This window comes from Benincasa hispida, chromosome 5, assembly GCF_009727055.1.
Source record: "Benincasa hispida cultivar B227 chromosome 5, ASM972705v1, whole genome shotgun sequence".
NCBI lineage: Eukaryota > Viridiplantae > Streptophyta > Magnoliopsida > Cucurbitales > Cucurbitaceae > Benincasa > Benincasa hispida.
The window spans coordinates 29268513-29280816 of NC_052353.1; the positions used below are offsets into that span (position 1 = coordinate 29268513).

Here is a 12304-nt window from a genome sequence, read left to right on the forward strand (position 1 = left end):
TTTTAGTTTTTGATGTGTTATGTGGTTGAAGACAAGTAGAAAGAGTTTATGAGCGAGATAAGTGAGAGTGAAATCGGTAGAGCGACACCAGAGAGAGCGAATGTGAGCGAGATAAGTGAACCTATGGTTTTTTTGTTTGTTTTTCTGGTTTTCGATGTGTTATGTGGTTGAAGACAAGTAAAAAGAGAGAATGTGAGCGAGATAAGTGAGAGCGACACCGGAGAGAGCGATACTGGAGAGAGTGATTCCGGAGAGAGCGACACCAGCAAAAGCGAGTCTAGCGAGAGCGGGTCTAGCGAGAGCGAGTCTAGCGAGAGCAAATCCAGCAAGATTTAAACAGAATGTTGTTTTACAATTTTTTTTTTTTTTTTTAAGGAGTTTACTGATTGAATCTTTATTTCATGCAGGAGTGATTTAAGATGGCAACACGTTTCAGAATACTCAAAGCCGACCGATTTCTCGGTCAAGTAATCAGCTTGGCCCACATTGCTAATGCAAACAAGATTGTGAAAGAGAAGCTTACGCCAAGGCAGTTGAACATGTTCAAGAGAACAGTTTTTGGGCGATTTGTAGGCGTTGACATGGTGTTTAACAGCCCAATTATCCATCACATGTTGCTGAGAGAAGTGAAGAGGACGAGATTAGACTCAATGTTATTCTTTGTTTGTGGAAAGGTTGTCACATTTTCAAAGGATGACTTTTTGTTTATGACTGATTTGTGGCAATCCCCAACACGAGTTGATCAGAACCAGCAGTCCTTGTATGAACTTGCTATCAAGTATTTTGGTAATCGAGTGACGAAAGACACCTTATATCTCCGTCAACTTGAAGAAAAATACAAGGACTTAGAGTTCGAAAATGATGATGATGTTGTGAAGATCACAGTAGTTTACTATACTGAGGTCGCAATGATAGGGAAAAAAAACAGAAAAATGCAATGGACCTCAAACGTTTCAAGGATGTTCAAGACTTAGAGTACTACAACAGTCTTGATTGGGGTACCATTATTTTGGAGAGGACATTGGATGCCTTAAAGGCTGCGTTGAATGATAAGAGTAGTCTATACAAGACGAGGGTCAAAGGAAATAAAAATTAAGTTGTGAAGTACTCTTTACGTGGATTTCTACAAGCATTCCAGGTAAATTTGCTTAGCATAATAATCGTGTTGTTTGATTTAACATTACTATTGTTCTTAATATATTTTAAATTTTATTTAGATATGGACGTACAAGATCCTAGCTTCATCGATAGCTGGGAACATTGCAGAGCGAAGGAGCAAGGTGGCTTTGCCCCGCATATTACGATGGTCATGCTCCCACTCAGTGTCCTTCAAAGTACTCGAGAGAGAGATATTCGAGTCTAACAATGTACGTTTACTCTATGCATAATATGTTTATCTGGTTGTTAAATTGACACTAACTAGTTTACTGGGTTGTTAATGCATATAAAGGTTAAAGAGGGTACTGTCATGTCAGATGTTGAGAGGGAGTTTCAAGATACCCCAGTGGACAGACAACCTATATTTGATCTAGGTGCGGATGATGATAGTTTTGAAAGTGACAATAGGTCGACTAGTGATGGGGGTAGTCCTGAAAGTGAAAGTAACGGTGATGATCATCGTGAAGATGACAATGATGAAGTTGTCAGGGTAGAGGGAGAGGATGAACCTGAGCACGATGATGTTGAATATGGAAGGATGGAAGGAGGGACATACACACCTAGTGATGATATGTTCCATGATGTGATGGGGGATGTACGCGATGAGACGAGTTGAACCAATTTGATGTCTATCTTGCGGACTCCCATAGAGAGCGACTTATGGATGTGGACCATTGACAGCTCACTATCGAGGTTGGATGGCCGTATATTGGGTTTAGATAGTTGTGTATCCAGTATGGAGGAAAACATGATATACATGAAAGGACAATTGTCGGCCATCCTGTCATTGTTGCAGTCTATGTGCAAGGTTTGCATTTACTATCATTTTATGTCTTTATGTGTTTAGTTTTTACGTGTTCGTGAACTCATCATTTTACTTTACTAATTGAAGGGTTCCACGGTGAATGAGAAGACGACCAGGTCACTCATCCCATCTCGGGATCCCGATACCACCACGATATCACCAATTGACGTCGAACCTATAGAGGTCGACGTCCCACAAACAGAGCCCGACATGTCTGCCTTACTCACCATGCCACATATAGAGGTGACATGTCTGGCATCCCAGAGGCCGACACTTCTAGGATTGTTATGACCGAGAAGGAGTTACACTGGATCTGTTTATGTAGGAATCTCGAAGAATTAGTCATAAGAGAAAACCTGTTGATAAATATACACCCCCAGCTCAAGTAAAGAAGAAAAGTGTGGTTAAGCATCCTCTGCCAAGTGTAGATGTTCCACACACGCCAAGCAATTCTTCAAGTTTCCTAGTCTTTACTTCTTTACTTAACTTCTCATTTTATTTGCATTCCCCTACGTCCCCTGTGACCTAGCAATGTCATCTTCCCTTGCCTTAAATGCTTTTTAGAAGTGAAAGTTGTCCCCACAAACCAACACATGTCCTTTCAGCATGCTTTATCCTCACTTACATGCATCCTAGGAAAACTCCTAGGAGGTCACCCAACATAGAAGGATTGTTCCAAGCTAAGCATGCTTAACTTTGGAGTTCTTATGATTGAGCCACCGAAAAGGAAGGTGCACCTTATTGGTATAGGTAGTAACTTTCAATTCTTTTAAGCATTTCTTAACCATACTTTCATGTCCTCAGAATCCCTCTCATTCAGATGTGATATCGGTTCATTCATTTACCCCTCCTGAACTCGGATCGTTACATGCCCACCAACTTCCGTTTGGTTCGTCCCCGAACCACATCTTACTGGGAGAGGTTCCTCTCTGATACCATCTCTAACACCCCAGGCTCAAGATTTGGACCAGGATTCGGAATCCAGATTCGGCCCCTGATGGCCCCGGCATTCCCCTACGACCTGGCTATGTCATCCTCCCTTGAGATTAGTGTATATATATATATATATATATATACACGAGGGTTTTTAAAGTTAAAAGTTCAAATAGTAAAATTAAAATCTCACTCTATTCAATCCATGCACTAACAAGTTTTTTTGTATGGATGACCCCTTTTTTGGGAGCCAAATAAATGAAATTGAAAGATTAAGAATTGAAAGTATCATATCTGAATGAATGAGAGGGATCCTGAGGACATGAAAGTATGGTTAAGAAAGACTTAAAAGAATTAAAAGTTACTACCTATACTAACAAGGTGCACCTTCCTTTTCGGTGGCTCAATCATAAGAACTCCAAAGTTAAACATGCTTAGCTTGGAGCAATCCTATGTTGGGAGACCTCCCGGGAATTTTACTAGAATGCATGTGAGAAAGGACCCATGTTGGTTTGGTCGCAGGGAACGTAGGGGACTATTAGACTTCAACGTTATAGCTATCTGAAGTCTACTAAGCTCTTCTCGCAAAAGAAGGAAACGAACATCATCATCATTCATTATGCATTATGGAGGAGCTTCAAATTCAGGCTTATATTTAACTTTCAATATAAGATCAAACTCTGAAGAACTGACATTAAATGCAAGATTTAAGTTACTCTCGCTCTTCTCTCTCGTAATCTCGCTCTCTCTCTTACTCTTCCTCTTTCTTACTCTCTCCCAATACAAAATTCCGTAATGCTACCTTTCCAGAAATAACACAGCAAAAGTAATTAAACAGACTCAAAAAAATTCATCTTTTTGAAAAAGCTGTTCCGTTTTGAAAAAGCCTCGTCTTGGAAATCCCCGTTCGAAAAATCTCCGTTCAACAAAACATCGTCGAAAACCAGAGAAGTAATCACCTTTGAAATAGAGTTTAGAGTTTAAAGAAATTACCATTGTATTGTGTTTAAGTATTATTGATTTGATTTAAGACTTCCGTCGTGAAAATTGTCAAATCATTCGTACACTGATGAGCAATCACATCAAACCAGGGAATTTCAAGTGAGAGCGAGAGCATTTAATCAGACTAGAGCGAGATTTACCTCGTGAGGCTGGTGTAAGGGAAATTTACGTAATTTGGTATGACGATAATGTTAGCAGAGGGCCAATTGACATTATTTTTTAAAAATGGGTCATTTGACATTTTGGACCCAAAAATCAGGTCATCCGTACAAATTTCCCGTTTTGCACATGGAAAAATGGCATAGATGACTCAAAATAAAAGGCACCAATGAGTATCTTTTTGAAAATCAATGAATTTTGACCTTCTACTTATATCATCACTTTATGAAATTATCACTTTAATCCTAAATCCATTCTTCTTCTATTTTCTTTGTTTTGTAGCATTTTTTTTTCATTTTTCTCTGAGTTTCTTCTTCCTTTTTCTTTTTTTTTTCCTGTGATTCTTTTTTCTGAATTTTTTTTATGCATTTTTTCTTTCGTTTTTTACTTTTGCTCTTTTTTTTTTTTTTTTGCATTTCTTTTTTTTTTTTCTTTTTTTTTCCTGCTTTTTTTGCATTTTTTTTCTTCTTTCTTTTTTCTTTCTTTCTTTTGTTTTTTCATTTTTTTCATCAAGCATCAAACATAGAGTATAGGACATTAGAGCATTAAGCATGAAGTAAACTTCTAAATCAAGCATAGAGCGTAGAGTATTGAAGATTGAGGATCGAGAATCAAGTAGCATGTAGTTGGTATATAGTATAAAGCATATAATATAGAGAATAGAGCGTAAAACATCAAGCATCGAGCATCAAGTATCGAGGATCATGTAGCTATTATATAGCATAGATCATATAACATAGAGCATAGATCGTAGAGCATCGAGCATCAAGCATCTAAGATCGAGTATATGAAGAAAACTTATGAATCGTAGCACACATATGGTTTTTAGGGTCGAACGGATAAATTCATAGGGTGTTGGCGCAAGTAGAATGCCACTTTCATTCAATTTCAGAAAGGTACCCATGTTTCATTTGGCTCCCAAAAAAGGGTCAGCCGTACAAAAAACTTGTTGGTTCATGGATTGAATAGAGTGAGATTTTAATTTTACTATTTGAACTTTTAACTTTAAAAACCGTAGTGTGTGTGTATATATATATATATATAATATACTAATCTCCAAATCAAATTAAATCCAAACTCCAAATCCATCAAATGTTTCCATTTTAAATTCAAAATCCAAACCTTTATCATGCTCAATTCCAATTGAATTATCTTCTCAAAATAATTCAATTTTAGCCTCAAAATTACAAAAATACACCCAAATATTAAAGATAATGTTAAGATAATTATCTTAAATATACCTAAAAATTTAGGATGTTACACACTCTCCAATAAACAATTGATAACTTGCTTATATGATCCAATTGTACACTAAAATCTTCCGTTGTCAAGAGACTAGGGTATTATTGTTCAAGTATTTGGTGGCATGAATATATATATGTGTATGTATTGCTGCTACTTTCCCTTTAATGAACAATTTACTATTTGTTTATATGATCAAATTGAACGAGTTTTATTGTTGAAATTTTATAGGATGACCCAAATATCTTGAACAAAATAATGTTGAACCAAATTTAAAAAAATAAAGATGTAAAACATCTTCTTGTGTTACTCATCACTCTAAAGAAAAAAAAATTAGCTAATTTATGAAATCAACAAAAGGTTATTCTTTTCCTTTTCTCTTTTCAACATCATTGGCAAGTCTCCATATAGTTCAATTAAAAGCCTTAGATCAACACCAAAAGCACTACGCATCTACCTTTCTTGGTGTAGAAAGAAAAAGTTTGTTATATCTTATGCTAGTATATTCCCCAACTCCTTTCTTTCATGTTTCCAAAATAGTGGATTGATTAAACAAACCATTTTTGACATCCCAGATATATTGAATTTTCACTTGATTTCCCAAACAATAGTTTATACTTCACTCAAAACTAGAGATCATCAAAGTGATTCCATGACAGAAAATTAAGACGCGCTTGATAATGTTCTTGTTTTTCATTTCTTATTTCAGCTTCTCATTTCTTAAGAAACTAACTTACTTGTTAATCAATTCTATTTTTTATTTCTAAAATTTGAGGAATGTTTCTAAAAATGAGATCAAATTTGCGAAACTACAAAAAGTAATTTCTCATATAGATTCAACAAATTGGGCTTGGTAAGTTAGTAGATAGGGTACATCATAGGTGCTCATAAGCTCATGGATGTGAATCTTAGATAAGACAACTTTGCTCTTTTTTTTTTTTTCTCTCTTATTATTCTACTTAATTTTGCTATATTTTTTATATTTTTATATTTATTTATATATCTTTATTAATTTATTTATATGTTACTTTAATCTTGAATTTAAAATTTTCAATATTTAAATTTATATATTATTTAATTTCAAATTTAATATATATATTTAAACATTTTTTAAATTTTAAATTTTAAATTTAAATTCTGTAATATGCATGTTTATATATTTTAATTTTAAATTTCTAATATAGATTTAAATATTATTTCAAATTTCAAATTTGTATATTTGAATATCTTTGAAATTTTAAATTCTGTAACATGATTATTTATATTATTGAAATTTTAAATGTTGAGTTTAGTACAATTAATAACTCACAATATAAATTATGTTCAATCAAATATTCACTTAACGCCACTTTTAGTATTTTACCAGAATGAATCCAAAAAGAAATAATATTGCAAATCAAAATTGAGAAATATTTGATGGATAGAAACAATACAAATTTTGTATTTGTATTTGATTATGTAAACTTTTGTAATCATCTTTTTCATATCTTAATGCATGTTACATATATATATATATAATAATGGAGCATGTTATAGTTTTACTCAACTTAACTATATTTAAACTATAAAATAAAACAAGAAAAAATGTAGAAAAAATTTTTTTAAAAAAAACAAAAAAGATTATAAACTTTTAAAGAAATAAGAATCTAATTACAAGCCCTTAGTTTTCATTATTATTATTTCAAGATCCGGATCATTCCATATTAAACCAAAGTTGGATCAACCGTATAAAAACCTAAACTAAAATAGAATTGTTTTAAAAAAATTAAAAATTAACAATTGACACAAACAATAAACAAAAGCTCGATAGATAAAACACTAATCACCCTCCCAAAAACTGATAATTCAATCAAGGAAGATATGTACGATAGAGGAAAATTCAATACACAAGTTATCTAATGATAAGAGAAGCAATTTAAAACTTTAAAAGAAAAATTAACCAAACTGAACCATCACCCAAAACAGAATACTGTAAAAATAAAAATCCTTAGATATATAAACCTTGCCCAAACTGAACCATCAAACAAAACACACAATAGATATCAGATAAAAGAATGTTAACCCCTGACATAAAGCTAGCGTAGCTCCAGTTTCAGTTCTCATCTTCACGATTATCATACTTAAAAAAAATAACACTGTATGCATCAATCGTAGTAAACCAAAAACATGCAGCAAACAGCACGTCAGTACAGAACAAGCAAGTAGCAATCCATATTCACGGAACTTCTTAACAAAATAAAGCAACAGTACCAAATTTTGCAAATCGATATTAGAATTTTTATTAAATAAATTCTTACATAAGTGATGTAAACCATAATACATGCAGAACCTTATTTTGAGGAAAGCAAACATCAATGCACCCATTGTAAAAGCAACTGAAACATCATTGCCAGCCTCACCCCACAAGGGCAGCAACAGCCAGCTACAGAGTTTAGCACTTCAGAATCAATCAATCGAACTCATGTCTATCGTACATCAATAAAGGTATCTGCTATCAAACACCACAGCAACAATCGTGTAATCCAAAAGCTATAATAAGTCAGTCACCACATCAAGCAGCAAGAGATTGATCTAAATGTTTGGGATAGTAACCTGTAAGTTTAAAGCCACTCCAAATAAATATACAAAACTATAAACTTATGTTACCATGGCTAATAAAGTTCAAACCTGTAGCCAAATTTTCTTAAACCAGCCTTCACCATTAAAATCAATCAATACCCACCTCAAATGCATCATCAGCTATGAGTAAGCAACATCAATCAACATCGGGGAGGGGGGGTCAAACCTATATATCAAAGCCTCTAGATCTCCTTGCGGGTGATGTGCTTTCAAAACTTGGATGGACCAGAATGGATAATCAGGTCCAAAAGTCAAATCCTAAAGCATTATCAAGTTTTTAAAAATATTTAAACGTGACCAAATTTACCTTACCAATCATTTTATCCAGTGAATATTAGTTTAGACACTGTCCACAGCAACATCATACTGCATAGACAATCATACTGATAAAGTCAGCAAACTGCTGCAACCAGCATCAAAGTCACGATCACCCATCATCTATCATATAGAAACAGCATCAACAGCCACAAAATCAACATCCGCCAATCAGGCGCCAGTCACTCTTACCCCGAACATAACTATAAAATCCAATAGAGGATTCATGATGAATCAGGATAGCTCAAATATATAAGTAAGAAAGAAAATACAGGGAAAAGAAAAGGACACCACAATTGCTCAAAACAAAGTATAACTAGTACTACAGGGTAGAGAACAGATATATAGAGGAAGAGCACGTCCCAAAGCTATATCCTATGACTGGAAATAAGGATACAGACTGCAGAGTCAAAAAGTATCAAACTGATACAAGATAGTAGATAGGAACATGAAGCTCAATATATGATAATTGAACACCATAGAAAAGTCCTACCAAAACTAGAACTTATAGTCTGATAACATTTTTAATCAACAAGTCCTCAAAGCATTCATTCCTGCACTGCTCGGTCATGTCCACAGGTCTCCTCCCATCAGTATTCACTTCTGTCAAAATTAAGCAAGTGAACAGTTAACTACTTGTATCAAGTCTAGACTAATCATCCGAAATAGATAATAATGCAACTCACATCAACATCTGAATTTTGTGGAGATGGGCTTCGTGAATCAGTAGGTCGACCTCGCGGTGAAACACTCCTAGAAGTTGGAGACCTTCCACCACCATTACCATTTCTTTCAGGACTTCCACCCCTGGGAGATGGACTCCTTCGAGGAGAGAGACTCCTTCGAGGAGATGGACTCCTCCTTGGACTAGGGCTTTGTCTACCAGGAGAACCACTGTAATATGTAGAACAATGACTGATTAGAAATAAGATTCCCCACTTCTTCCCAACAAGACAAAGATTATTAGTAATAAAATTCCCAACTTCTTTCCAATTGGATAAAAATTAGAATAACTTTACAACCTATCCACGGAACGACTACGGCCACGACTTCGGCTGCGGCTGCGGCTGCGACTACGACTTCTACGCTCATCATCATATCGTCCTCTTCCTCTCCCTTTGGAGTAATCAGGACTTGGTCGCCTAGGGCTGATGCTCCGGCTTCGCCTGCGATATTCTCTTTCCCTCTCCTTTTCTCTTCCACGCCTATCACGATCACTCCTATCGAAGCTTCTGCTTCTACTTCTGCTGCGACTTCTCCTTCTATAATCCCTATCTCTATAATCATCCCGATATCTGAAGTAAGAAATTGCAATTAATAACTTGAATTATAAAATACATACATACATACATACATACATGTAACCCTACAAAAATCCATATAGAAATGAACTTCAGTAGCAAGATAGTAAGAAATTCAAATTAGTAACTTTACATGTAAATGGACAAGACCTTAAACTCCATGAAAGAAGAAAGTTTGAGCACCACTAACTAGTCCTAGCCATGTATGGAATACACCACCAAATTTCTTTTTAGATTTTAAAACACTTCTCAATAATTATGGCATCTCACATTCAACTAACATACGATATCTACTCTAAAAAATTGAAGTCATTGGACAAAGCAAAATCTTTGAACCTTGTATCTAAGATTAGCAGAAACAAGAGTTTGCTAAAGTAAACCACAGCACAAACAGTTTCACAATAATCTGATGGTTCAAAAAACGTGGCTGCATCATATTCCTCATATATCCTATCCCAACAGGAGATTTTGCCTTTGAACATTTAAAGCTGGTGAAATAATAAATCCAGCAAGGAACTCCATTGATCAGACTAGATTCTTATGGATAGTAACAAATATTCAATCTTAATCTTAAAAAATCAGCATCTGAGAAGAAATTACTTAGGGATGTGGAGGAGAAAATTACCGTCTCCGTGGACTGCGACTTCTAGACTTGTATCTTGACTTTGGAAATGCTTCACTGATCTTTCCTTTGTGACTAAAAGCATATTTTGACATAGATTCAACACGCATAAGCAAAACAAATATATATAAGGTGAAAAGTCAAGCACAAACGTGAGCACTTATTGGGCAAAACCACTACTTCATTACTCACATCCTTTCTGCATTTGGACCATATTTTGCAAACTGAACAGTTATCTCTCGTCCATCAACCATAGTGCCTGAAACATAACAGAATTAAAATATAAATAAATATACATCAGTTTTCAAATTTATATGCCGCAGTTCAGTTCCCGAAACCAACTACATCGAACTTATCAAATGGTGGGGCATGGAGGCATGACTTTAGTCAAAATCAGAACTAACAATGAAATGTGTAAATTTCAGAATATTGTTCTTGTAGGCCCATACCGATTTGAATAACACCTAAAAGATTATCAGCATTCTCCCCTCAAACAAAAAAATCAAAAAATTTCCTGGTAACTTGTATCCACAAATTACTTGCACTTGGAGAGGACAATAACAAAATCAAACAACAGGAGTCAAACAAAGTGGCTAGGGTACCATCTAGCCTCTCCACTGCTTTCTGAGCCTCATCTGCATACTTGTAACGCACAAATGCAAAACCTCTAGAATCACCAGTCCTGATTCACAATTCAATATAAGAGACAATTACAAAATAGTCAAAACAAGAATAAACTATTCTCAACAACAAAAATGAACAGAAAAAAATACAAAAAAAAATCCCCAACTGATTCCAAGCAGCATTTAAGCTGAATGAAGAATATCATTTCACCGTCACGTGCAAACTGATTGCATAACAACCAGATGAATGAAATCAATTCGATCCTAAACTTCTAAATGTTTAACCTAACAAATAAGAAACTCTTACCAGCTATTATGTATAAAATATATATAAATATATCCATCATCTCTTTCAGAAATCGAACGACTTCCAGAAGATAAAAAAATCAATAAAAGGGGTAAAGGAACGCAACAGAGTAAGGAATTATACCTTCGATCTCTGGGGATGAAGATATCGACAACCTTACCATACTTGTGGAAAAGCGGGTAGAGGTCATCAGCAGTGGTACCTAAAAAACCACATAAAATCTCAGTGGGGACTGAATAAAATACAAAATCAGAGAACAAAAAAGAAACGAGAGAGAGAAAGAGAGAGAATCATACGGAAGGTGATATTGAGCACGAGAAGCGAGTAGGTATCTGTAATATCTGGAGGACCGGACCTTCCAAAGTGGGACATGTTGGTAGGAAGATGAAGATTAGGGTTAGAGTTAGGGTTAGAGAAGATGGAGGAGAAAGAAAGGTCCTTGAAAAAGAACTATCTTGAAGAGCCCGGAGAGAGTATTTATACATATAGAGAGACAGATTGGTAAAATTGGTGTTTCCTAACTGTCCCTTCTATTACTCTTTAATTACATTCATGCCATCTCCACACAATTTCTTAATACTAAATTATACAAGACTATTATGAATATTATAATAATAAAGAGGGGTGTTCAAAATATATTCCGTGTGGTTTGAGTTGGGTTATCAATTCATTTGGGTTGGGTTGGGTTCAAATAAATGAAAATTTTATGGGTTAGGTTGGTTCATGGGTTCACCTAATATAATCCAAACTAACCCGAATTTATTATTAACTTTCAAATATATATTTTTTTATTACTTATAACACAATTATTTATAAGTATATTGATTTTAGTTTTATTTAATTTCAATATTTTTTGAATAATTTATTCTTTAACAACTCTTAAAAGTAGTTTTTTTACACTTTAGAAATAAAATTTTCACTATATAAATTGAAATTGAGTCGTTAATCTTAATTCAATATATGAAAATAATTAAATTAGATTTTTACATATTTACATTTGCTTCTTTTCAGAACAAAATTTTAAATAAATGACCTGATTAACCTTAACCAACCCAACCCAAATATTTCATGGTTGGGCTGGTTATGTTCATTTTTTAATAAGGGTTATTTGGGTTGAAAATATTTACAACCCGAACAATTGGTTGGGTCTAAAAAGTTTTTCAACCCAACCCAACCCAACCCATGAACACACCTAATAATAAATAGATGCTCATTGTT

At 34.5% G+C, this 12304-nt stretch overlaps 1 protein-coding gene across 10 annotated transcripts; it reads right to left on the minus strand.

The window, feature by feature from the left end:
- Nucleotides 1-7553: 7553 nt before the first annotated feature.
- On the minus strand, nucleotides 7554-11542 carry LOC120077975 (serine/arginine-rich splicing factor SC35). 10 transcript variants are annotated; one of them, XR_005481869.1, is made up of 11 exons: nucleotides 11383-11542; nucleotides 11210-11288; nucleotides 10759-10838; nucleotides 10349-10415; nucleotides 10160-10231; nucleotides 9256-9528; nucleotides 8920-9127; nucleotides 8727-8836; nucleotides 8231-8436; nucleotides 8022-8133; nucleotides 7554-7891 (listed from the first exon to the last, which is right to left on the minus strand). XR_005481869.1 is itself a non-coding variant. In XM_039032120.1 (8 exons), exons 1-8 carry the CDS (start codon nucleotides 11456-11458, stop codon nucleotides 8831-8833), a joined length of 861 nt encoding a protein of 286 aa, XP_038888048.1. In that variant the 5' UTR covers nucleotides 11459-11542; the 3' UTR covers nucleotides 8457-8830. The 10 variants fall into 10 exon arrangements, 1 of the variants encoding a protein (XP_038888048.1); XR_005481870.1 differs by having other exon boundaries at nucleotides 8226-8436; XR_005481871.1 differs by lacking the exon at nucleotides 8022-8133.
- Between the last annotated feature and the right edge of the window lie 762 nt (nucleotides 11543-12304).